This window comes from Tinamus guttatus, unplaced genomic scaffold, assembly GCF_059628265.1.
Source record: "Tinamus guttatus ecotype Peru unplaced genomic scaffold, ASM5962826v1 Tinamus_guttatus_pri_ptg001660l, whole genome shotgun sequence".
Lineage (NCBI taxonomy): Eukaryota > Metazoa > Chordata > Aves > Tinamiformes > Tinamidae > Tinamus > Tinamus guttatus.
The window spans coordinates 1-26,919 of NW_028290194.1; the positions used below are offsets into that span (position 1 = coordinate 1).

Consider the following 26,919-nt stretch of genomic DNA (forward strand, 5'->3'; position numbering starts at 1 on the left):
TGGGGACAATGGGGACATTGGGGACATGGGGACATTGGGGACATTGGGGACATGGGAGACATTGGGGACATTGGGACAGTGGGGGACAATGGGGGACAATGGGGACATGGGGGACATTGGGGACAATGGGGACATTGGGGACATGGGGACATGGGGGACATTGGGACAATGGGGACATGGGGGACAATGGGGACATTGGGACAGTGGGGGACAATGGGGTCATTGGGGACAATGGGGACATGGGGGACATTGGGACATGGGGGACATTGGGACAATGGGGGACAATGAGGACATTGGGGGACAATGGGGGACATGGGAGACATGGGAGACACTGGGGACAATGGGGACATTGGGGACAATGGGGGACATGGGGGACATTGGGGACATGGGGGACATTGGGGACAGTGGGGACAGGGGGGACAATGGGGACATTGGGACAGTGAGGGACAATGGGGTCATTGGGGACATGGGGACATGGGGGACATTGGGACAATGGGGGACAATGAGGACATTGGGGGACAATGGGGGACATGGGAGACATGGGAGACACTGGGGACAATGGGGACATTGGGGACAATGGGGGACATGGGGGACATTGGGGACATGGGGGACATTGGGGACAGTGGGGACAGGGGGGACAATGGGGACATTGGGACAGTGAGGGACAATGGGGTCATTGGGGACATGGGGACATGGGGGACATTGGGACAATGGGGGACAATGAGGACATTGGGGGACAATGGGAGACATGGGAGACATTGGGGACAATGGGGACATTGGGGACATTGGGGACATGGGGACATGGGGGACAATGGGGACAATGGGGACATGGGAGACATTTGGGACATTGGGGACATGGGGGGACATTGGGGACATTGGGGACATGGAGGACATTGGGGGACATGGGGGACATTGGGACAATGGGGGACAATGGGGACATGGGGGACATGGGGGACATGGGGGACAATGGGGACAATGGGGACATGGGGGACATGAGGGGACATTGGGGGACATTGGGGACATTGGGACAGTGGGGGACAATGGGGTCATTGGGGACAATGGGGACAATGGGACAATGGGGACAATGGGGACATTGGGGACAATGGGGACATTGGGGACATGGGGACATGGGGGACATTGGGACAATGGGGACATGGGGGACAATGGGGACATTGGGACAGTGGGGGACAATGGGGTCATTGGGGACAATGGGGACATGGGGGACATTGGGACATGGGGGACATTGGGACAATGGGGGACAATGAGGACATTGGGGGACAATGGGGGACATGGGAGACATGGGAGACACTGGGGACAATGGGGACATTGGGGACAATGGGGGACATGGGGGACATTGGGGACATGGGGGACATTGGGGACAGTGGGGACAGGGGGGACAATGGGGACATTGGGACAGTGAGGGACAATGGGGTCATTGGGGACATGGGGACATGGGGGACATTGGGACAATGGGGGACAATGAGGACATTGGGGGACAATGGGGGACATGGGAGACATGGGAGACACTGGGGACAATGGGGACATTGGGGACAATGGGGGACATGGGGGACATTGGGGACATGGGGGACATTGGGGACAGTGGGGACAGGGGGGACAATGGGGACATTGGGACAGTGAGGGACAATGGGGTCATTGGGGACATGGGGACATGGGGGACATTGGGACAATGGGGGACAATGAGGACATTGGGGGACAATGGGAGACATGGGAGACATTGGGGACAATGGGGACATTGGGGACATTGGGGACATGGGGACATGGGGGACAATGGGGACAATGGGGACATGGGAGACATTTGGGACATTGGGGACATGGGGGGACATTGGGGACATTGGGGACATGGAGGACATTGGGGGACATGGGGGACATTGGGACAATGGGGGACAATGGGGACATGGGGGACATGGGGGACATGGGGGACAATGGGGACAATGGGGACATGGGGGACATGAGGCACATGGGGGACAATGGGGGACATTGGGACAATGGAGACATGAGGGACATGGGGGACACTGGGCGACATGGGGGACATTGGGACAATGGGGACAATGGGGGACAATGGGGACATGGGAGACATGGAAGACACTGGGGACAATGGGGTCATTGGGGACAATGGGGGACATGGGGGACATTGGGGGACATTGGGGACATTGGGACAGTGGGGGACAATGGGGTCATTGGGGACAATGGGGACATAGGGGACATTGGGAGACACTGGGGACAATGGGGGGATATTGGGGATAATGGGGACATAGGGAGACATTGGGGGACATGGGGGGACATTGGGGACAATAGGGGGATATTGGGGACATGGAGGATGTTGGGGACATGGGGGGATATTGGGGGACGATGGGGGACATTGGGGACAATAAGGGACATTGGGGGACATTGGGCGACATGGGAGACATTGGGGACAGTGGGGGACAATGGGAGGACATGGGGGACATTGGGGGATATTGGGGACAATGGGGGGATATTGGGGACAATGGGGGACATGGGGAGATATGGGGGGCCATAGGGACATTTGGGGACATTGGGGACAACGGGGACATGGGGGACGTTGGGGACATGGGAGACATGGGGGACATGAGGGTCAATGGGGGTTATTGGGGACAATGGGGATATTGGGGACAATGGGGGGCATAGGAGACAATGGGAGGACATTGTGGGGACATTGAGGACAAAGGTAGGACATGGGGGACAATGGGGACATGGGGAGACATTTGGGGACAATGGGGGGACATTGAGGACAATGGGGGGACATGGGGAAATGGGGGACATTGGGGATAATGGGGGGATATTGGGGACATGGGGGACATGGGGAGATATGGGAGGCCATAGGGACATTTGGGGACATTGGGGACAACGGGGACATGGAGGATGTTGGTTACATGGGGGGATATTGGGGGACATTGGGGACAATAGGGGACATTGGGGACAATGGGGGACATTGGGGATGTTGGGGGACATGGAGCGACATGAGGGGACATAGGGGGACATGGGGGGACATTGGGGACAACGGGGACATGGGGGGACCTTGGGGCCATCCCAGGGATGGGGACACGCCCGGGGGGGGGGAGGTGTCACCTTGGGGACATCCCCCCCCCGGGGAGGTGACAACCCGCCCCCCCCGCCGTCCCCATGGCAACTAATCCCCCCCCCCCCCGGCTTAACCGCAATTAGCGGGAGCCAATTAGCGCCGGGGGGGGAGGGGCCGCGGCGGCCGCCCCTCCCCCCCCCCCGGTTCCTGTTTTCACCCCCCCCCCCCCCGCCCCTCCCCCCCCCGAGGGGCCCCGGCGTCCGGGCGCGGCCGCCGCTTCCGCCGCGGGGGCGGGGGGGGAGGGGCGGGGAGGAAGCGCCCGCGGGGCCCCGGCGTCCGGGCGCCCAACCCCCCCCCCCCGGGCCCCGTGTCCCCAATGTCCCCCAATGTCCCCCCATGTCCCCTCATGTCCCCAATGTCCCCCAATGTCCCCAACGTCCCCCAATGTCCCCAAGGTCCCCCCGTGTCCCCTCATGTCCCCAATGTCCCCAACATCCCCCAATGTCCCCCCATGTCCCCAAGGTCCCCCAATGTCCCCAACGTCCCCCAATGTCCCCCCATGTCCCCAAGGTCCCCCCGTGTCCCCTCATGTCCCCAATGTCCCCCAATGTCCCCCCCATGTCCCCAACGTCCCCCAATGTCCCCCAATGTCCCCCCATGTCCCTCCATGTCCCCCCCATGTCCCCGTGTCCCTCCATGTCCCCCCCCTGGGCCCAGGTGTCCGGGGTGGGGGGGTGACATTGGGGGGGGGGGGGAAATGGGGACAGGGACCCTGGAGGGACATGGGGACATTGGGGACATAGAGGGACACCGGGGTGACACAGGGGACCCTATGGGGACAGCACGGCCCCCAGGAGGGCACAGGGTGACACAGGGGGACAGGGAGGGGACAGGAAGGACAAGAGGGACCCGGGGGGACCCGAGTGACACAGAGGGTGACACGGGGGGACACGGAGGGGACCAGGGAGGACCCGGGACTGCAGGGGACACGGGGGGTGACACGGGGGGGGACACGGGGGGTGACACGGGGGGGGACGCAGAAGGTGACAGGGGCTGACACGGGTGACACGGGGTGACACAGGTGACATGGGGGGACACAGAGGGTGACACTGGTGACGGGGGTGACACAGGGGTGACCTGGGGGGGTGACGCAGGGGTGACCTGGGGTGACGTGGGGGACACAGCGGGTGACACAGGTCACTGGGGGGGGTGACACGAGGGGGACACCGGTGACACAAAGGGTGATGTGGGGTGACACAAGGGGAACACAGGTGACATAGGGGTGACACGGGGATGACAGCAGTGACACAGGCGACAGGGGCGACAGGGGGTGACATGGGGTGACACAGGATGATGTGGGGGTGACACAGGTGACATGGGGTGACACGGAGGTGACGGGGGTGACACAGGGGACACCGGCTGATGTGAGGGTGACACAGAGTGACACAGGTGACATGGGGGTGATACAGCTGACATGGGGGTGACACGGGGGTGACACAGGTGACAGGAGCTGACACGGGAGTGACACAGGGTGACACGGGGGTGACACAGGTGACATGGGGTGACACACAAGTGACATGAGGTGACACAGGTGACAGGAGCTGACACGGGGTGACACGAGTGACACAGGTGACACGGGGAGTGACACAGGGTGACATGAGGGTGACACAGCTGACATGGGGTGACACAGGTGACAGGAGCTGACACGGGGTGACACGAGTGACACAGGTGACACGGGGGTGACATGGGGGTGACACAGGGTGACACGAGTGACACAGGTGACACGGGGGTGACACAGGGTGACATCAGGGTGACACAGCTGACATGGGGTGACACAGGTGACAGGAGCTGACACAGGGTGACACGAGTGACACAGGTGACACGGGGTGACATGGGGTGACACGGGGTGACACGAGTGACACGGGGTGACACAGGTGACACGGGGGTGACACAGGGTGACACGGGGTGACACGGGGTGACACGGGGTGACACAGGTGACACGGGGTGACACGGGGTGACACGGGGGCCAGCGCCGCTCGCACCTTCTTGCGCCCGGGGTGGCTCTTGGCCAGGCAGGAGCGGGACAGGGCCAGGTACCCCCCGATGACCTGGATCTGCTCGGCCGTGGGGTAGCGCCGCGCGGGGACGTCGCCCTTGGGGACATCGCCCTTGGGGACATCGGCCTTGGGGACATCGTCCCTGGGGACGTCGCGGCGCGGCCGCACCGTGATGGTGTTGCCGCTGCGGCGCTGCAGGGCCGGGTGGCCCGGGGGGCGCCCGCGCGACATGGCCGCCGGCCCCGCGGGTGGCACCGTCACCGTCGCCGTGGGTGTCACCGTCACCGCGGATGTCACCGTCGTGGTGGGTGTCACCGTCGTGGTGGGTGTCACCGTCGCGGTGGGTGTCACCGTCACCGCCGATGTCACCGTCGCCGTGGGTGTCACCGTCACCGCGGATGTCACCGTCGCGGTGGGTGTCACCGTCGCGGTGGGTGTCACCGTCACCGCGGATGTCACCGTCGCGGTGGGTGTCACCATCGTGGTGGGTGTCACCGTCACCGTGGGTGTCACCGTCCCTGCGGTAACGTCCCCCTGCGAGGGGGAGGGGCCTCCCGGGGCCACCTCCCCGTGGCGCCGCATGGGGCCCCCTGGTGTCACCACAGAGGGTGTCATGGCCGCCGTTGGAGGCGTCATGGCTGCCGTTGGGGGTGTCATGGCTGCCGTTGGGGGTGTCATGGCTGCCCCGGGGGGTGTCATGGCCGCCGCCGTGGGGGACGTCGCGGGGGGTGTCATGGCCGCCGCGGTGGAGGGGGGCGTCATGGCCGCCCCCGCGCTGGGCGCCATGTTGGCCGTCATGGCCGCCCCCGCGGGCGGTGTCATGGCCGCCGCGGCGGGGGCCGCCATGTTGGCCGTCATGGCCGCCGCTCGCCAGCCCCTCCCCGGCCCCCTGGCCGCCCTGGTGGCCCCGATGTCCCCAAGTGTCCCCTGGCCCATGGAGGCCACCAGCTCCTTGACCGTCCCCTGGCCCTTGGGGACACTCAGGGCCACCAGGTCCCCAACTGTCCCCTGGCCCTTGGTGGCCTCCATGTCCCCAAGTGTCCCCTGGCCCTTGGTGGCCCCAAATGTCCCCAAGTGTCCCTTGGTGGCCCCTGTGTCCCCAAGTGTCCCCTGGCCCTTGGTGGCCCCCAGGTCATTGACTGCCCCGTGGCCCTTGGTGGCCCCCGTGTCCCCAAGTGTCCCGTGTCCTTTGGTGGCCTCTGCGTCCCCGAGCGCCCCCTGCCCCATGGAGGCCACCAAGCCCTTGACCGTCCCCTGCCCCTTGGTGCCCCCCGTGTCCCCAGGTGTCCCCTGTCCCTTGGTGCCCCCCGTGTCCCCAGGTGTCCCCTGTCCCTTGGTGTCCCCGCGCGTCCCCTGCGCCCGGGTGTCCCCGTGTCCCCGCGGGAGCCCCCCGGTGCTGAGCGAGCGCCCGGGGGGGTTCGAGAAGCGGCTGCGCAGGCGGCTCACGCGGCCCCGCGCCGGCCCCGCGTCGGCCCCGACGTCGTCCCCGACGTCCCCGACGACGTCCCCGGTGTCCCCGGTGTCCCCGCGGGGGCCGGTGGCCGCCCGCGCCCGGCGCCGCTGCAGCAGCTCCCGCTGCCAGGGCGGCCGCGGCGGCTCCGCGGGGCCGTCCCGGCGCCAGCCCGGGACCGCCATGGACCTGCGGACGGAGGGGCCCAGGCGTCCGGGAAAGGGATCCCAAGAGTCCGGGAAAGGGATCCCAGGAGTCTGGGAAAGGGCCCCGGCGTCCGGGAATGGGATCCCAAGAGTCCGGGAATGGGATCTCAGGAGTCTGGGAAAGGGCCCCGGCGTCCAGGAAAGGGCCCCGGCGTCCGGGAAAGGGATCCCAGGAGCTAGGGGGGAATCCAATGGATTGGAGGGGCCCCAGCGTCCGGGAAAGGGCCCCGGCGTCCGGGAAAGGGATCCCAAGAGTCCGGGAAAGGGATCTCAGGAGTCTGGGAAAGGGCCCCGGCATCCAGGAAAGGGCCCCGGCGTCCGGGAAAGGGATCCCAGGAGCTAGGGGGGAATCCAATGGATTGGAGGGGCCCCAGCGTCCGGGAAAGGGCCCCGGCGTCCGGGAAAGGGATCCCAAGAGTCTGGGAATGGGATCTCAGGAGTCTGGGAAAGGGCCCCGGCGTCCGGGAAAGGGATCCCAAGAGTCCAGGAAAGGGGTCCCAGGGGCTAGGGGGGATCCAATGGATTGGGGGGGCCCAGGCATCCGGGAAAGGGCCCAGGCATCCGGGAATGGGATCCCAGGAGTCCGGGAAAGGGGTCCCAGGGGCTGTGGGGGACCCAGTGGATTGGAGGGGCCCAGGCGTCCGGGAATGGGATCCCAGGAGTCTGGGAAAGGGGTCCCAGGGGCTAAGGGGAATCCAATGGATTGGAGGGGCCCACGCGTCCGGGAAAGGGCCCAGGCGTCCGGGAATGGGATCCCAGGAGCTAGGGGGGATCCAATGGATTGGAGGGGCCCCAGGGTCTGGGAAAGGGCCCAGGTGTCCTTGAATGGGCCCAAGTGTCCGGGAAAGGGATCTCAGGAACTAGGGGGGACCCAGTGGATTGGGGGGGCCCAGGGATCCGGGAAAGGGCCCAGGCGTCCGGGGATGGGATCCCATGGGTCCAGGAAAGGGATCCTAGGAACTAGGGGGGACCCAATGGATCAGAGGGGCCCAGGTGTCCAGGGGGGCCCAGGCGTCCGGGAATGGGATCCCAGGGGGTGGGGGGGACCCAATGGATTGGAGGGGTCCCGGTGTCCGGGGAGGCCCCAGTGTCTGGGAAAGGGCCCAGGCGTCCGGGAAAGGGCCCCGGTGTTCCAGGATTGGGATCCCAAGAGTCTGGGAAAGGGATCCCAGGAGCTAGGGGGGATTCAGTGGATTGGGGGGGCCCAGGCATCCGGGAATGGGATCCCACGAGTCCAGGAAAGGGATCCTAGGAACTAGGGGGGACCCAATGGATCAGAGGGGCCCAGGCGTCCGGGAATGGGATCCCAGGGGGTGGGGGGGACCCAATGGATTGGAGGGGTCCCGGTGTCCGGGGAGGCCCCAGTGTCTGGGAAAGGGCCCAGGCGTCCGGGAAAGGGATCCCAGGAGTCTGGGAAAGGGATCCCAAGAGTCCAGGAAAGGGCCCGGGCATCTGGGAATGGGATCCCAGGAGTCCGGGAAAGGGGTCCCAGGGGCTGTGGGGGACCCAGTGGATTGGAGGGGCCCAGGCGTCCGGGAATGGGATCCCAGGAGTCTGGGAAAGGGATCCCAGGAACTAAGGGGAATCCAATGGATTGGAGGGGCCCACGCGTCCGGGAAAGGGCCCAGGCGTCCGGGAATGGGATCCCAGGAGCTAGGGGGGATCCAATGGATTGGAGGGGCCCCAGGGTCTGGGAAAGGGCCCAGGTGTCCTTGAATGGGCCCAAGTGTCCGGGAAAGGGATCTCAGGAACTAGGGGGGACCCAGTGGATTGGGGGGGCCCAGGGATCCGGGAAAGGGCCCAGGCGTCCGGGGATGGGATCCCATGGGTCCAGGAAAGGGATCCTAGGAACTAGGGGGGACCCAATGGATCAGAGGGGCCCAGGTGTCCGGGGGGGCCCAGGCGTCCGGGAATGGGATCCCAGGGGGTGGGGGGGACCCAGTGGATTGGAGGGGTCCCGGTGTCCGGGGAGGCCCCAGTGTCTGGGAAAGGGCCCAGGCGTCCGGGAAAGGGATCCCAAGGGCTGGGGGGGACCCAATGGGTCGGGGGGACCCCAGCGTCCAGGAAAGGGCCCAGGAGTCCGGGAGGGGCCCAGGAGTCCGGGAAAGGGATCCCAGGAGCTAGGGGGGACCCAATGGATTGGAAGGGCCCAGGCGTCCGGGAGGGGAATCCCGGTGCCTACGAGGGGCCCCGGCGTCCGGGAGGGAGGAGGGGGGGACCCCCCCGGGCCGGGAGGGGGATCCCGGGAGGGGCCCCGGCGTCCGGGAGGGGGATCCCAGGGGCCGGGGGGGACCCGAGGGCCGGGAGGGGGATCCCGGGAAGGGGCCCCGGCGTCCGGGCGCGGCGCGGGGTGTGGCCAGAGGGAGCCGGGATGGGATGGGGGGGGGGGGGGGGGGGCACAATCTCAGTCCTCTCCCCCCTCCCGCACAGAGGGGCCCAGGCGTCCGGGTGGGGGGGGGGGCGGGTACTCACCCCGGGATGCGGCTGGGGGGGCCCCGGCGTCCGGGGCGGCGGCGCTGGGCGGGGGGGGGAGGGAGCGGGAGGGCTCGCGGGGGCCCAGGCGTCCGGGGGGGGGCGGGGCGGGGTCAGAGCCGAAAAAACCGCCCGGAACCGGCGGGGGGGGGAAGGGGAGGGAGGGGGCCCCGGCGTCCGGGCGGGGGGGGGGGGGGGGGGCAGGCGTCCGGGAGGGACCCCGGGGGGGGGGGGGGGGGTCTTTGTGTACGGATGGGGGGGGGAGAGGAAGAGGGGTGGGCGGGGCTTGTGAAGGGGGCGGGCTTGTGGAAGGGGCGGGGCCTCCGGGCGTTATTGTAGGGTCGAGGCCGCCCGGACGCCGGGGTTGGGGGGGATTAGGGGCCCCGGCGTCCGGGAGCCGCCCTGACCCCGATCCGCTGCTGGTGGCCGGGGAGGGGCCCCGGCGTCCGGGCGCCCTTGACCCCATCCCTAAGGGGGGCCCAGGCGTCCGGGCGCCCTATCCAGGGAGGGGCCCGGCGTCCGGGTACCCCTGACACCCCCCAGGGAGGGCCCAGGCGTCCGGGTGCCCCTGACCCCCCACCCAGGGAGGGGCCCAGGCGTCCGGGCGCCCTTGACCCCATCCCTAAGGGGGGCCCAGGCGTCCGGGCGCCCTATCCAGGGAGGGCCCAGGCGTCCGGGTGCCCATGACCCCCCACCCAGGGAGGGGCCCAGGCGTCCGGGCGCCCCTGACCCCAATCCCTAAGGAGGGCCCCGGCGTCCGGGCGCCCTTTCCAGGGAGGGGCCCAGGCGTCCGGGCGGCGGCTGAGTCAGCGCTTGGGGCGGGGGCGGCTCCGTGTCCCCAATGTCCCCTCCCCGCGGTGGCACCTCGGGGCACCCCTCCCCCCGCCCCGGTGGCCCCTATTTAGGGCCCAGGTGGCCCCTGTCCCCGCTGTCCCCTGTCCCCTGCGGTGACACCGGCCATGGAGCCACCGGCCGCCCTGGGGCTCCTCCTGCTGCTGCTGCTGAGCCTGAGAGGTGGGAGCTGGGGACAAGGGGACACGGGGGACATGGGGGAACATGGGGACATTGGGACATGGAGGGACATGGGGGGGATATGAGGGGACATGGGGACACATGGGGGGACTAGGGGACATGGGGAACATGGGGTACACTGGGGACATAGGGATATGGGGGACATGGAGGGACATGGGAGGGCATTGGGGACATGGGGGGACATTGGGGACATGGAAGGACATGGGGGACATTGAGGACATGGGGGACATTGGGGACATGGAGGGACATGGGGGGACATTGGGGACATGGGGACATTGGGGACATGGGGACATGGGGACATTGGGGACATTGGGGACATGGAGGGACATTGGGGACATGGGGGAACTAGAGGACATGGAGGGACATGGGGACATAGAGGGACATGGGGGGACATGGGGGGACATTGGGGACATTGGGGACATGGGGACATGGAAGGACATGGGGGACATTGAGGACATGGAGGGACATGGGGGAACTAGAGGACATGGGGGGACATGGGGACATTGGGGGACATCGGGGACATTGGGGACATGGGGGACATTGGGGACATGGGGACATTGGGGACATGGGGGGACATGGGGGACATGGGGGACATGGGGGGACATGGGGGGACATGGGGACATTGGGGACATGGGGGGACATTGGGGACATTGGGGACATTGGGGACATTGGGGACACGGGGACATTGGGGACATGGGGACATTGGGGACCCTCCTCCAGGCTGCTCCGGCCGCTGCGATCCCAGCGGCTCCCGCCTGGCCCCGGAGCCGGATCCCTGCGATGAACCCGGAGCCGCGGGATCCTCCGGAAGCGGCGCCGGATCCTACGGATCAGCGGGATCCTATGGGGGTGGATCGGGATCCTATGGACGGCCGGGCTCCTATGGAAGCGCTTCCAGCTCCTATGGGGGCGGATCGGGATCATATGGATCGGGGGGATCGTATGGATCAATAGGATCCTACGGAAGCGGCTCCGGCTCCTCCGGGGGAGGCTCCATGGGATCCTATGGTCTCCCGGGATCCTACGGAGCTGGAGCAACCTCTGGGGGCCAATCGGGATCCTACGGGGGAGCGGGATCCTATGGGAGCGGCTCCGGATCCGGGAGACCCGGATCCCAGGGAGGAAGCGGATCCGGAGCCTCCGGAGCATCGGGATCCTCTGGCAGCAGCTCCGGATCCTACAAGTTGCCGGATGCCTATGGGGATGAGGCAGGATCCTATGGGGGCGGATCAGGATCCTATGGGGGCGCATCGGGATCCTATGGGGGATCGGGATCCTATGGGGGATTGGGATCCTATGGAGGCGGATCGGGATCCTATGGGGGATCGGGATCCTATGGGGGCGGATCTGGGTCCTATGGAGGCGGATCCGGATCCTATGGGGGATCGGGATCCTATGGAGGCGGATCGGGATCCCATGGAGGCGGATCGGGATCCTATGGAGGCGGATCAGGATCCTATGGAGGTGGATCCGGATCCTATGGGGGATTCGGATCTTATGGAGGCGGATCCGGATCCTATGGGGGATTGGGATCCTACGGCGGGTCCCGGCACCCGGTGTACAAGAATCCCGGGATCCCCTTCGTGCCGGGGCCGCAGGATCCCGCCCGGATCGGGGGCCACATCCCCGTGCGCCGCCGGCCCGGAACCGGGATGGGAGCCGGAGCCGGGACGGAATATGGGATGGGAGGCGGGATGGGAGCCGGAGCCGGATCTGGGACGGGATACGGGATGGGATCCGGAGCCGGATCCCGCCTAGGGATGGGATCTGGATCCCGCCTAGGGATGGGATCTGGGACGGAATACGGGATGGGATCTGGATCTGGGATGGGATCTGGATTGGGATCCCACCCTGGGATGGGATCTGGAAGCAGCTCCAGCTCCGGGATGGGCTCCGGATCCGGGACAGGATCCGGGATGGGCTCTGGATCCCGTCCATGGATGGGAACCGGGATGGGCTCCGGATTTGGGACAGGATCCGGGATGGGATCCGGATCCCGTCCATGGATGGGAACCGGGATGGGCTCCGGATCCGGGACAGGATCCGGGATGGGCTCTGGATCCCGTCCCGGGATGGGAACCGGATCCGGGACAGGATCCGGGATGGGCTCCGGCTCCGGGACGGGATCCGGATCCCGCCCTGGGATGGGATCCGGGAGCGGCTCCGGGATGGGCTCCGGAACCGGCTCCGCCTCCAGCTCCGGCGAATCCCAATCCAGCTGCGGAGGCTGCGACAAGTAGGAGCTCCCGGACGCCGGGGCCCTCCCGGACGCCGGGGCCCCTCCCCGGTGGCCCCGTTTCCTGCGTCCCAATAAAGCGGTGGCATCGGGATGGGCCACATCCTGCACGTGTCGCCCCGTGTCACCTCCCGTGTCCCACATGCCACCTGCATGTGTCACCTGCAAGTGTCACCTCCCCGCATCCCCATGTGTCACCTCCAAGTGTCACCTCCCCATGTCCCCACGTGCCATCCCATGTCCCCACGTGCCACCTCCAAGTGTCACCTCCCTGTGTCACCCCCCTCTGTCACCTCCCCATGTCCCCACGTGCCACCTCCATGTGTCACCTCCCTGTGTCACCCCCCTCTGTCACCTCCCCATGTCCCCACGTGCCACCTCCATGTGTCACCTCCCCATGTCCCCACGTGCCACCTCCAAGTGTCACCTCCAAGTGTCACCCCCCCTCTGTCACCTCCCCATGTCCCCACGTGCCACCTCCCTGTGTCACCCCCCTCTGTCACCTCCCCATGTCCCCACGTGCCACCTCCATGTGTCACCTCCCTGTGTCACCTCCAAGTGTCACCCCCCTCTGTCACCTCCCCACGTCCCCACGTGCCACCTCCCTGTGTCACCTCCAAGTGTCACCTCTAAGTGTCACCCCCCCTCTGTCACCTCCCCATGTCCCCACGTGTCACCCTCCCTGTGTCACCTCCAAGTGTCACCTCCAAGTGTCACCCCCCCTCTGTCACCCTCCCCATGTCCCCACGTGCCACCTTCCCTGTGTCACCTCCAAGTGTCACCTTCCCCTCTGTCACCTTCCCCGTTGTCCCCAGGTGTCCCTGGGCCTCTCCCAGCCCCACCCGGGGCCATTGGGGGACATCGAGGTGACACACCCGGCCATGGTCCCAAACCTGCCCCGGGGGGAGGGACGGGGACAGTGACACCCCCCCCCCCCCCGGACGCCTGGGCCCCCCTGGGGCAATGGGGTGAGGGGGAGGGCCCAGGCGTCCGGGCCCCGCCACCGCTGGACACCCCATAAGGAGCCCCCGGGGGGGGGGGGCCGGGCCCCCCAGCGCAGCCAGCGGAGCCGGAGCCGCCAGGTTGGGAGCGCCCGAGACGCCGGGGGCCCTTCCCGGCCCCTGGGCCCTTTCCCGGACTCCTGGGCCCTTCCTGGACCCCTGGCCCCTTTCCCGGACTCCCAAGCCCTTTCCCAGTTACCTGGGCCCCTTTCCCCAGACACTTGGGCCCCTTTCTCCCGGACACCTGGGCCCCTTTCCCGACTCCTGGGCCTTTTCCCGGACTCCAGGGCCCTTTTCCCGGACACCTGGGGCCCTTTCCGGACTCCTGGGCCCCTTTCCCGGAATCCTGGGCCCTTTCCCGGACTCCCGGGCCCTTTCCCAGTTACCTGGGCCCCTTTCCCGGACACCTGGGCTGCTTTCCCAGACACTTGGGCCCCTTTCCCGGAATCCTGGGCCCCTTTCCCGACTCCTGGGCCCCTTTCCCGACTCCTGGGCCCTTTCCCGGACACCTGGGCCCTTTCCCGGACTCCCAAGCCCTTTCCCAGTTACCTGGGTCCCTTTCCCGGACTCCTGGGCCCCTTTCCCGGACACCTGGCCCCTTTCCCGGAATCCTGGGCCCCTTTCCCGGACACCTGGCCACTTTCCTGGACCCCTGGCCCCTTTCCCGACTCCTGGGCCTTTTCCCGGACTCCCAAGCCCTTTCCCAGTTACCTGGGTCCCTTTCCCAGACTCCTGGCCCCTTTCCCGGAATCCTGGCCCCTTTCCCGGAATCCTGGCCCCTTTCCCGGACTCCTGGGCCCTTTCCCGGACTCCTGGGCCCTTTCCCAGTTACCTGGGCTCCTTCCCAGACTCCTGGCCCCTTTCCTGGAATCCTGGTCCCCTTCCCGGACTCCTGGGCCCCTCCGTTTGGGGCGGGGGGGGGGGGGCACAGGGAGAAGCTCCAGGACACGAAGGGGGGCGGGGGTGGGGGGGGTCCCAGACGCCGGGGCCCCTCCTGACCCCCCCCTCCCCCCTCCCTTTGCAGCATGTCGGACCCCGCCCCCTCCCCCCAGCGCGGGGACCCGCCCGCGCCCCGCCCCCCCCGCCCCGACGAGCCCCGCCCCCCCGGGCCCCTCCTCCCGCTGGCCCCGTGGCCGCCCCTCCCCCGCCCGGACGGGGATGGGGGCGGGGCCGGGGGCGGGGCCAGGCAGTGACCGCCCCCCCCCCCATCCTGCGATGTCCCCAAGAGGAGCCACCGTCACCCCCTGGACCAATGGGGTGTCCCCAAGACCCCTTGGACCAATGGGGTGTTCCCAATATCATCCCCCGGGCCCCGTGGACCAATGGGACGTCCCCAAGAAGAGCCAATGTCACCCCCTGGACCAATGGGATGTCCCCAATGTCACCCTCTGGGCCCCATGGACCAATGGGACGTCCCCAAGAGGAGCCACCATCGTCCTGATCCCCATGGGATGTCCCCAAGAGGAGCCACCGTCACCCCATGGATCCCATGGACCAATGGGATGTCCCCAAGAGGAGCCACCAGTGACCTGATCCCCATGGGATGTCCCCAAGAGGAGCCACCGTCACCCCATGGACCCCATGGACCAAGGAGACATCCCCAATGTCACTCCATGGACCCCATGGACCAATGGGACGTCCCCAAGAGGAGCCACCAGTGACCTGACCCCATGAGATGTCCCCAAGAGGAGCCACCGTCACCCCACGGACCCCATGGACCAATGGGATGTCCCCAAGAGGAGCCACCAGTGACCTGATCCCCATGGGATGTCCCCAAGAGGAGCCACCATCGTCCTGATCCCCATGAGACGTCCCCAAGAGGAGCCACCGTCACCCCATGGACCCCATGGACCAAGGGGACATCCCCAATGTCACCCCATGGAGCCCATTGGATGTCCCCAAGAGGAGCCACCATCGTCCTGACCCCCATGGGATGTCCCCAAGAAGTGCCAGTGTCACCCCATGGACCTATGGGGTGTCCCAAATGTCACTCCATGGATCAATGGGACATCCCCAAGAGGAGCCACCAATGACCTGATCCCCATGAGATGTCCCCAAGAGGAGCTACCGTCACCCCATGGACCCCATTGGCCAATGGGATGTCCCCAAGAGGAGCCACCAATGACCTGACCCCCATGGGATGTCCCCAAGAGGAGCCACCGTCACCCCATGGACCCCATGGACCAAGGAGACATCCCCAATGTCACTCCATGGACCCCATGGACCAATGGGACGTCCCCAAGAGGAGCCACCAGTGACCTGACCCCCATGAGATGTCCCCAAGAGGAGCCAGTGTCACCCCATGGACCCCATTGGCCAATGGGATGTCCCCAAGAGGAGCCACCAGTGACCTGACCCCCATGAGATGTCCCCAAGAGGAGCTACCGTCACCCCATGGACCCCATTGGCCAATGGGATGTCCCCAAGAGGAGCCACCGTCACCCCATGGACCAATGGGACGTCCCCAAGAGGAGCCACCAATGACCTGATCCCCATGAGATGTCCCCAAGAGGAGCCACCATCACCCTATGGACCAATGGGGTGGCCCAATGTCACCCATGGGACGTCCCCAGGAGCCACCGCTGCCCCCTGTCCCCGGTGCCCCCCCGGTCCCCATTAAAGTCCTCCCTGTCGCTGCTCCCGGTGCCACCTCGGACGCCTGGGCCCCGCGGGGGGGGGGACGGGTGGCCCTTGGGGACGTCCCTGACCCCAGAGACGACGGGGGTGGGACGCGGGGGACAGGATGGGGACCCGCCCCCTCCTGAGGCAGCGCCCGCTCCTATTGGCCGGCGCCGCGCTGCTCCGCCCCCTCCTGAGGTAACTCCCGTTACCATTGGCTGCCGCCCATAGCGCCGCCCCGCCTCCTCCTGAGGTAACTCCCGCCGCCATTGGCTGTGGCCCAGCGCGCCGCCCCGCCTCCTCCTGAGGTAACTCCCGCTCCCATTGGCTGCCGCCCACAGAGCGGCCCCGCCGCCTCCTGAGGTAACTCCCGCTGCCATTGGCTGCCGCCCAGAGCGCCGCCCCGCCCCCTCCTGAGGTAACTCCCGCTGCCATTGGCCGGCGCCGAGCAGCTCCCTCCCCTCCTGAGGTAACTCCCGCTGCCATTGGCTGCCGCCCAGCGTGCAGCTCCGTCCCCTCCTGAGGTAACTCCCGCTCCCATTGGCTGCCGCCCACAGAGCGGCCCCGCCCCCTCCTGAGGTAACTCCTCGAGGCCGCCCCGGCCCGGGGACAACGGGCGGCGACGGCGACAACGGGGACACCGGGGACACGGTGGCACTTTGGCAGGAAACACCTTTATTGGCCCGGGTCTCGTGGCGCCGCCTTCGGCCTCACTCCGATTTCTGATGAGGGAGGACAGGGACTTGTGAGGGGACATCGGTGGCCCCGAGGGACTCGGATGTCCCCAGGTGTCCCAGGTGTCACCCAGGGGACGTCGGTGGCCCCAAGGGACCCCGGTGGCCCCAGGGGGACACGGGTGTCACTCAGGGGGACACAGGTAACCCCCAAGGGACCTGGGTGGCCCCAAGGTAACATGGGCAGCCCCAAGGGGACCCAGGTGTCACCCAGGGCACATTGGTGGCCCCAAAGGACCCCGGTGGCCCCAAGGGGACCCAGGTGTCACCCAGGGGACATTGGTGGCCCCAAGGGACCCAGGTGTCACCCAGGGTGCTCAGGTGGCCCCAGGGGGACACGGGTGTCACTCGGGGGGACACAGGTAACCCCAAGGGACCTGGGCGGCCCCAAGGTGACATGGGCAGCCCCAAGGGGACCCAGGTGTCACCCAGGGGACATTGGTGGCCCCAAGGGACCCCAGTGGCCCCAGGGGGACACGGGTGTCACTCAGGGGGACACAGGTAACCCCAAGGGACCTGGATGGCCCCAAGGTGACATTGGTGGCCCCAAGGGACCCCAGTGGCCCCAGGGGGACCCAGGTGTCACTCAGGGGGACACAGGTAACCCCAAGGGACCTGGGCGGCCCCAAGGTGACATGGGCAGCCCCAAGGGGACCCAGGTGTCACCCAGGGGGACGGTCACTTTACCTGGCTCTTGTCGCGGGGCTGCGGCGCTGCGGGAGGAAGAGGAGGGTGAGGTGGCCGCGGTGGCCGCGTGGGGACAGGGGGACACACGGGGACAATCCTCACCGGAGCCCCCGAGCCACCGGAAGAGGCCGTAGAGGACGAAGGTGACAAGGAAGAGCCCCACGGAGTCCTCGATGCTGGGACCCTCCGCTCCTGTGGGGACAAGGACAGGGACGGGGGTGGCACCGAGCCTGGCTCTGGTGTCCCCTGGTGTCCCCAAGGCCAGTCCTGGTGTCCCCAAGCCCGTCCCTGCTGTCTCCAAACCTGTTCTCAGTGTCCCCAAACCCACTCTCGGTGTCCCCAAGCCCATTCCTCCTGTCCCCAAGCCTGTCCCCGCTGTCCCCAAGCCAATCCCTGCTGTCCCCAGACCCATTCTCAGCGTCCCCAAGCCCGTCCCCACTGTCCCCAAGCCCATCCCCAGTGTCTTCAAGCCCGTCTCCAGTGTCCCCAAGCCTGTCCCTGCTGTCCCCAGACCCATTCTCAGTGTCCCCAAGCCCATCCCTGGTGTCCCCAAGCCTGTCCCCGCTGTCCCCAAGCCCATCCCCGGTGTCCCCAAACCCATTCTCAATGTCCCCAAGCCTGTCCCCACTGTCCCCAAGCCCATCCCCAGTGTCTCCAAGCCCGTCCCCAGTGTCCCAAAGCCCATCCTCTCTGTCCCCAAACTCATCCCCACTGTCCCCAAGCCCGTCCCCGGTGTCCCCAAGCCCATCCCTGCTGTCCCCAAGCCCGTCCCCGCTGTCCCCAGACCCATTCTCAATGTCCCCAGACTCATTCTCAATGTCCCCAAGCCCGTCCCTGCTGTCCCCAAGCCCATCCCTGCTGTCCCCAAACCCAATGTCCCCAAGCCCGTCCCCGCTGTCCCCGAGCCCCTCCGCTCACCGGCCACCTGCAGCCGCAGGGTGACGCGCAGCGGGGCCGCCAGCGCCTCGTGGGCCACCACGCAGGCGCAGGTGTCCCCGTGCTCCCCGAGCCGCGCCGGGGACAGGCGGACGCCGTGACGCCGCCCGAAGGTGCCATCGGCGGCCACCGCGTGGCCCGAGCCCCACGTGTCCCCGAGGGGCCGCCAGGCGCCGCCGTCCCCCGCGCGCCGCTGCCACGTCACCGTCACGTCCAGCGGGTAGAAGCCACCGGTGTCACAGAGCAGCTCGGCCCGGTGGCCCGGGGCCACCACGAGGGGCGACGGGGACAGCGTCACCTTGGGCGGCTCTGCAGGGGACAAGCGGCGTCGCCGAGGGTTCCCTATGGATCCTATAGGCTGTGTATGGCTTGTCCCGTGTCCCCATGTCCCCGTGTCCCCTCGTGCCGTGTCCCCACGTCCCCCCATGTCCCTGTGTCCCCTGCTCCTCCGTGTCCCATGTCCCGTGTCTCCCCATGTGCCCGTGCCACCCTGTGTCCCCTGCTCCTGTGTCCTCATGTCCCTCCACATCCCCATGTCCCCCCATGTCCCCCCATGTCCCCTCGTGTCCCCTCATGTGCCCCCATTTCCCCCATGTCCCCCGTGTCTCCCCATCTCCCCCATCCCCCCACGTCTCCCCGTGTCTCCGTGTCTTCTGTGTCCCATATCCCGTGTCCCACCATGTCCCTTGTGTCCCCCCATGTCCCCCGTCCCCCATGTCCGAACATCCCCCCGTGTCCCCATGTCCCCCGTGTCCCCTGTACCCATCTCCCCGTCCCCCCGTGTCTCCCCCATGTCCGCCATGTCCCCACGTCCCCCCGTCCCCTGTGTCTCCCCACGTCCCCACCATGTGCCCCGTGTCCCCATGTCCCCCGTTCCCCCATCTCCGCATGTCCCCATGTCCCCTGTGTCCCATATCCCCGTGTCCCCCGTGTCCCATGTCCCCTGTCCCCATCTCCCCATGTCTCCCCCATGTCCCCCCATGTCCCCCCGATGTCCCCCATCTCCGCACGTCCCCCCGTATCCCCCCCATGTCCCCCGTGTCCCCACATCCCCCCGTGTCCCCCCATGTCCTCTGTGTCTCCCCACATCCCTACCATGTGCCCCACGTCTCCATGTGCCCTGTCCCCCCATCTCCGCACGTCCCCGTGTCCCATATCCCCGTGTCCCCCATGTCCCATGTCCCCTGTCCCCATGTCCCCCCATGTCCCCCCATGTCTCCCCCATGTCCCCCATCTCCGCACGTCCCCCCGTATCCCCATGTCCCCCGTGTTCCCCCCATGTCCCCGTGTCCCCCGTGTCCCATGTCCCCCCATGTCCCCCCATGTCTCCCCCTTGTCCCCCATCTCCGTATGTTCCCTCGTATCCCCATGTCCCCCGTGTCCCCCCATGTCCCCCGTATCCCCATGTCCCCCGTGTTCCCGTGTCTCCCGTGTCCCATGTCCCCCCGTGTCTCCCCCATGTCCCCCATCTCCGCACATCCCCTCGTATCCCCATGTCCCCCATGTTCCCCCCATGTCCCCCCGTGTCTCCCCCATGTCCCCCATCTCCGCACATCCCCCTGTATCCCCCCCATGTCCCCCATGTCCCCCCGTGTCCCCCGTGTCCCCGTGTCCCCACGCACGCCGCAGGAGCAGCCGCAGGCCGCGCTGCGCGTGTCCCCAGGGCAGGAACACGGCGCACACGTAGGCGCCCTCGTGGCCCGGCGCCAGCGCCCGCCGCCGCAGCGTCACCTCGGTGCCACCGTCCCCCGCGCGGCCCAGCAGCAGCTCGGCCCCGGCGCGGGCCACGCGCGCCCGCCCCGCGGTGACGCCGGCGGGGACGCCGGTGACATCGGCCGCCTCGTAGGCCAGCAGGACGCGGCCGGCGCCGCCGTGCTGGTGGCGCCACTCCACGGCGAAGGGCCCCGGCGCGTTGGGGACGAAGGAGCAGTGCAGGGTGGCCGTGTCCCCGGGGCGCCGCACGGCCACCGGCGTGCGCGTCAACACGGCCAGGGCCACTGCGGGGACACGGGGGGGCGGTGGGGACACTGGGGACGTGGGGGTGCGGGGGACATGGAGGGACATGGGGACGTGGGGGGTGTGGGGGACATTGGGGACATTGGGGACGTGGGGGGTATGGGGGACATGGGGACACTGGGGACGTGGGGGGTGTGGGGGACATGGAGGGACATGGGGACGTGGGGGATGTGGGGGACATTGGGGACATTGGGGACGTGGCGGGTATGGGGGACATGGGGACACTGGGGACATGGGGGGTGTGGGGGACATGGAGGATATGGGGACATGGGGACATTGGGGACACGGGGGGTATGGGGGACATGGAGGGACATGGGGACGTTGGGGGTGTGGGGGACATTGGGGACACGGGGTATGGGGGACATGGGGACATTGAAGGACATGGGGGACATTGGGGACACGGGGTATGGGGACATGGGGACATTGGGGATGTGGGGGGTATGGGGGACATGGAGATATGGGGACATGGGGACATTGAAGGACATTGGGGACATTGGGGACACGGGGTATGGGGGACATGGGAACATTGGGGATGTGGGCAGTATGGGGGACATGGAGGATATGGGGACATGGGGACACTGAAGGACATGGGGGACATTGGAGATACGGAAACATGGAGGAATATGGGGGATATGGGGACATCGAAGGACGTGGCAGGGACATGAGGGGACATGGCGAGACACAGCCAACATGGGGGAACGTGGAGGGACATGGGGGACACGCGGGGACTTGGAGGGACATGAGGGGGATATTGGAGATATAGGGGACATAGGGGACACGTGGGGACATGGAAGGACATGGGGACCTCAAGGGGACACACAGGGACATCGGGAGGCCACATCCTCCCCAAGGACCCGCGGGGAGGGGACACCCTGGACAAGGTCGGTGCCACCTCCCTTCCCCCCACCCCGTGTCCCCTTACCGGTGGCCTTGGCGGTGACGGTGCCCTCGGTGTCCCCGGTGTCCCCGGTGTCCCCCTGCAGCAGCGCGGCCAGGCCCAGCGCGGGGGTGGCCACGTCCAGCGCCCACCACGTCCCCCCCAGCCCCGCTGGGGACATCGGGGGCGGGGTGGGGGTGGCACCGTCCCCCCAGCGGGGGACACCGGGCGCTGGCACCGTGCGGCTCAGCTCGCACTGCGGGGGGGGCCCCGACGGGGACAGCGCGGCCACCAGCGGGGACAGGGCCCCCCGCGGGTCTGCGGGGACATGGGGACATTGTGGGGGGGTGGCGGCTGTGGGGACACGCGGCCATTGGAGCACAGGGGGGTGATGGGGACCCTGGGGACACTGGGACATTGGGGGGGTTGGTGGCTATGGGAGCACAAGGGGGTGATGGGGACCCTGGGGACATTGAGGGGGTGGTGGCCATGGGGACACGCGGCCATGGGAGCACAGGGGGGTGATGGGGACCCTGGGGACACTGGGGGGTGACAGGGACCCTGGGGACATTGGGACATTGGGGGGGTTGGTGGCCATGGGGACACGCGGCCATGGGAGCACGGGGGGGTGATGGGGACCCTGAGGACACTGTGGGGGGTGACAAGGACCCGGGGGACATTGGGACATTGTGGAGGGTTGGTGGCCATGGGAGCACAGGGGGTGATGGGGACCCTGGGGACATTGGACGGGGTTGGTGGCCATGGGAGCACAGGGGGTGATGGGGACCCTGGGGACATTGGGACATTGGGGGGGTTCATGGCCATGGGGACACGCGGCCATGGGAGCACAGGGGGGTGATGGGGATTCTGGGGACACTGTGGGGGGTAACAAGGACCCTGGGGACATTGGGACATTGGGGGGGTTCATGGCCATGGGGACACGTGGCCATGGGAGCACGGGGGGGTGATGGGGACCCTGAGGACACTGGGGGGGGTGACATGGACCCGGGGGACATTGGGGGTGTTGGTGGCCATGGGGACACGCGGCCATGGGAGCACAGGGGGTGATGGGGACCCTGGGGACATTGGGACATTGGACAGGGTTGGTGGCCATGGGGACACGTGGCCATGGGAGCACAGGGGGATGATGGGGACCCTGGGGACATTGGACGGGGTTGGTAGCCATGGGAGCACAGGGGGGTGATGGGGACCCTGGGACACTGGGGGGGGGGGGGTGACAGGGACCCTGGGGACATTGGGACATTGGACAGGGTTGGTGGCCATGGGGACACGTGGCCATGGGAGCACAGGGGGGTGATGGGGACCCTGGGGACATTGGGGGTGTTGGTGGCCATGGGGACACGCAGCCATGGGAGCACGGGGCGGGTGATGGGGACCCTGGGGACACTAGGGGGTGACAGGGACCCTGGGCACATTGGGACATTGGGGGAGTTGGTGGCCATGGGAGCACAAGGGGGTGATGGGGACCCTGGGGACACTGTGGGGGGTGACAAGGACCCGGGGGACATTGGGGCATTGTGGAGGGTTGGTGGCCATGGGAGCACAGGGGGTGATGGGGACCCTGGGGACACTGGGACATTGGACGGGGTTGGTGGCCATGGGGACACGTGGCCATGGGAGCACAGGGGGGTGATGGGGACCCTGGGGACATTGGGACATTGGACGGGGTTGGTGGCCATGGGGACACGCGGCCATGGGAGCACAGGGGGTGATGGGGACCCTGGGGACACTGTGAGGGGTGACAGGGACCCTGGGGACATTGGGACATTGGGGGGGTTGGTGGCCATGGGGACACGCAGCCATGGGAGCGCAGGGGGGTGATGGGGACCCTGGGGACACTAGGGGGTGACAGGGACCCTGGGGACATTGGGGGAGTTGGTGGCCATGGGAGCACAAGGGGGTGATGGGGACCCTGGGGACATTGAGGGGGTGGTGGCCGTGGGGACACGCGGCCATGGGAGCACAGGGGGGGTGGCAGGGACCCTGAGGACATTGGGGGTGTTGGTGGCCATGGGGACACGTGGCCATGGGAGCACAGGGGGGTGATGGGGACCCTGAGGACATTGGGACATTGGACAGGGTTGGTGGCCATGGGGACACGCGGCCATGGGAGCACAGGGGGGTGATGGGGACCTTGGGGACATCGCGAGGGGTGACCGCGAGCCTGGGGACATTGGGAAGTGACAGGGACCCCAGAGTGGCTTAAGGGGGGGGTGACAAAGACCTGGGGACGGTGGGGAGGGGAAGGTGACAGGGACCACAGGGTGGCCTAAGGGGGGTGATGGGGACCCTGGGGACATTGAGGGGAGGGTGGCAGCGACCCCAGGGGCTCCTGGGGGGTGACAGGGACCTTGGGGACACTGTGGGGGGGGAGGGGGTGACGGGGACCCCGCGGTGTCCTGGTGGGGGGGGGGGGGTGTCACCCGCCACCTACCGGCCACGTCCAGCACCAGGGCCAGCTCCGGGGCGCTCCGGGCCGCGTCGCTGTCGCTGTCGCTGTCGCCGTCGCCGTCGCTGTCGCCCCCCCCGTCCCCGCGCACGCGCAGCAGGGCCGGGCGCGCCCCCCCCGCCCCGGCCAGGCCGCCCCCCCCCGGCGGCGGCGGCAGCAGCAGGAGGCAGCGCAGGGCGGGGGGGGGCGGCGGCGCCGCGGGGGGGGGGGCAGCGGCAGCAGCAGCAGCGCTGGGGGGGGGGGGGCATTAATGGGGGTAAATTGAGGGGGGGGCATTAATGGGGGGCAAATGGGGGGGGGGCAGCTCCTGAGAACCGGGGGGGGGGGGGGGGCATTGGGGGGAGTCTGGGGAGGGGGGGTGTCACCGTGAGGGACATGGGGGAGGGGGGCGGGTCCGGGGGGGTCCCCTTCGGGGGGGGGGGAGGGGTCAGTCTTTGTCGCCTTCCCCCCTCCCCGGCCCCGGCTCTCACCGCTCAGCAGCAGCCGCAGCTTCGGAGCCGCCATCGCCGCTTTCGGTTTCGTTTCCCGGCAGGGCCGGAAAGAGCCGAAAAGAGGCGGAAAGAGCCGAGAGGGGCCGGGAAGGGCCGGAAAGAGCCGAGAGGGGCCGAGCCCCTTCACTGCCCCCGCCCAGGGGCCGAACGAAGCCGGAAGGAGCCGAGCGTGGCCGAGCCCTTTGGCCCCTCCCCGCCAACAGCCGAGCGGAACCGAAAGGAGCCGAGCGGCGCTGACGTCACGGGAGCAGCGCTATTTATAGACGTTAAAAAAAACACGGGGAGACTCGAGTACAAAACGGGGGGCGGGGGGGGTCCCCTCCCCCAAAGTGACGCAGCCGGGGGCCCAGGCGTCCGGGGATCCCCAAGTGCGGGGTGGGGGGCGCAAGGGGCCCAGGCGTCCGGCTGGGGGGCTGGGGAGGGGACAGCGCCGGGCTGGTTGTACCGAGGTTGTGTGTGTGGGGGGGGTGACAACAAACAGAGGGGACACGGGGGACGCCGGGAGGGGACAGCGATGACAACGAGCACGGGGACAGCGCGGGGCGGGGGCAGGGCGCGTTCCCGGTTCTGCACCGGTCGTTCAGGAGGAGGGGGGACAAGGACACGGAGCCACCCGAGCGGGGGAGAGGAAGGGGGCCCAGGCGTCCGGGCCACGGGGGTGACCCCGGTGTCCAGGTCCAGAGGGGCCCAGGAGGGCCCAGGCGTCCGGTCCATGGGGGCCCAGGCGTCCGGGCCCAGGAGGGCCCAGGAGCAGGATACAGGAGGGCCCGAGATCCGGAGGGGCCCAAGTGTCCAGGTCCAGGAGGGACCACGACCTGGATGGGCCCACGATCTGGATCCAGGAGGGCCCAGGATCCGGAGGGGCCCAGAATCTGGATCCAGAGGGGCCCAGGCGTCCGGGTCCAGGAGGGCCCAGGATCCAGCGGGGCCCAGGATCCGGAGGGGCCCAGGTGTCCAGGTCCAGGGGGGCCCAGGATCCAGAGGGGCCCAGGATCCAGAGGGGCCCAAGCGTCCGGATCCGGAGGGGCCCAGGCGTCCGAGCGCAGGAACCCCAGTCCCCGCGGCCCAGACAATCCCGTTCCGAAGGGCCCAGGCGTCCGGTCCCTCACATCTTCCCGAACCCTCCGTCATCCCGGGGGGACCCTCCTCCTCCTCCATCCCCTACGGCTGCCCAGTGGCCGCCGTCGGCCGCCGCCAGCTCCTTCTTGGGCCCCGCGGTGCCACCCCCGGCGCCACCCCCGGTGCCACCCGCCGCGGGCAGCGCCAGCCGGTGGCGCCGCTCGCAGTGGCCCTTGTGGCGCACGAAGCTGTCGCGCCACATGAACTTCTTGGCGCACACGTGGCACTCGTAGGGCTTGAGGCCCGTGTGGGTCTTCATGTGCTCCGTGAGGTGGTGCTTCATCTTGAACTTCTTGGCGCACACGGGGCAGCCGAAGGGCCGCAGGTTGAGGTGCATGTTGACGTGGCGGTCGCGCATGCTGCGGTGCGAGAAGGCCTTGCCGCAGTGGCACAGGAAGATCTTGGCGCCGTCGGCCGCCGCCGCCGCCAGCCGCACGGCGCCGTGTCCCGACGGCGCCGCCGCCGCCGCCGCCGCCGGGAACACCAGGAGCTGGTTGCCCTGCATGTCCATGGGCAGCAGCGCGCGGGCGCCGAAGCCGCCCGGCTCCTCCGACGACTCGCAGTAGTTGACCTGGGTGGCGGGCGGCGGCGGCGGCCGCAACGTGCGGACGTCGCTGATGCTCAAAGCGCCGCCGTCGTTGGGCGCCGCCGCCGCCGCGGGGTCCTCGTCCTCCTCGCACGTGAGCACCAGGTCCTCGTGCAGCCACTCCTGCTTCACGTAGACCCACTGCTTCTGCGGGACGATGCGGGGCGGCGCGTAGAGCGGCCGCCGCGGGCCCTCGTCCTCCTCGTCCTCCTCGTCCTCGTCCTCCTCGTCCTCCTCCAGGAACTTCGTGGCCTTCTCGTCGTCGCGCGGGGCCTCGCGCGGGCTGAAGTAGTTGCTGCTGCTGGGGGACTGGTCCCCGCCGGCGCGGCGCCACGACGACGACGACGACGACGACGACGACGACGGCGGCGACGCCAGGAAGGTCGAGGCCGCCGCGTTCGATGACGTTGACGCCATTGAGGCCGACGCTGTTGAGTTCGATGACGTTGACGCCGTGGAGTTCAATGACGTTGAGGTCAACGCCGTTGGGTTCGATGATGTTGAGTTCAACGACGTTGGCGCCATTGAGTTCGAGACCGTTGAGTTCAACGAGGTTGAGGTTGACGCCATCGGCGCCATGGAGCTCGATGCCGTTGAGGCCAATGATGTTGAGTTGGGCACCATTGAGTTCGAGGCCGTTGGGGTCAACAACGTCGAGTTCAACGCCGTTGAGTTGGACCCCACTGAGGTCAACGCCGTTGAGTTGGACCCCATTGAGGTCAATGACATTGAGTTGGACGCCGTTGGGTTCATTGATGTTGAGTTGGACGCCGTTGGGCTCAACGCCTTTGAGTTTGACGCCATTGATGTTGAGTTTGACGCCATTGGGCTCAACGCCGTTGAGTTTGACGCCAATGACGTTGAGTTTG

General features: G+C 67.8%; 3 protein-coding genes across 3 annotated transcripts; 1 reads left to right on the forward strand and 2 right to left on the reverse strand.

Annotated features, from left to right (window-relative positions):
- The first annotated feature begins 5,347 nt into the window (after positions 1-5,347).
- LOC148590153 (uncharacterized) lies at positions 5,348-12,518 on the forward strand. The gene is made up of 3 exons (XM_088539415.1): positions 5,348-6,019; positions 11,046-11,905; positions 12,422-12,518. Exons 1-3 carry the CDS (start codon positions 5,348-5,350, stop codon positions 12,516-12,518), a joined length of 1,629 nt encoding a protein of 542 aa, XP_088395541.1.
- A 4,303-nt stretch (positions 12,519-16,821) lies between these two features.
- Positions 16,822-25,059, reverse strand: LOC148590154 (tapasin-like). Its single transcript, XM_088539417.1, has 8 exons — positions 24,959-25,059; positions 23,952-24,084; positions 21,430-21,640; positions 20,114-20,488; positions 18,474-18,800; positions 17,658-17,747; positions 17,556-17,581; positions 16,822-16,856 (listed from the first exon to the last, which is right to left on the reverse strand). Exons 1-8 carry the CDS (start codon positions 25,057-25,059, stop codon positions 16,845-16,847), a joined length of 1,275 nt encoding a protein of 424 aa, XP_088395543.1. The 3' UTR covers positions 16,822-16,844.
- Positions 25,060-25,450: 391 nt separating this feature from the next.
- Positions 25,451-26,467, reverse strand: ZBTB22 (zinc finger and BTB domain containing 22). Its single transcript, XM_088539418.1, has one exon. The coding sequence runs from the start codon at positions 26,465-26,467 to the stop codon at positions 25,451-25,453; it is 1,017 nt and encodes a 338-aa protein (XP_088395544.1).
- Positions 26,468-26,919: the final 452 nt, after the last annotated feature.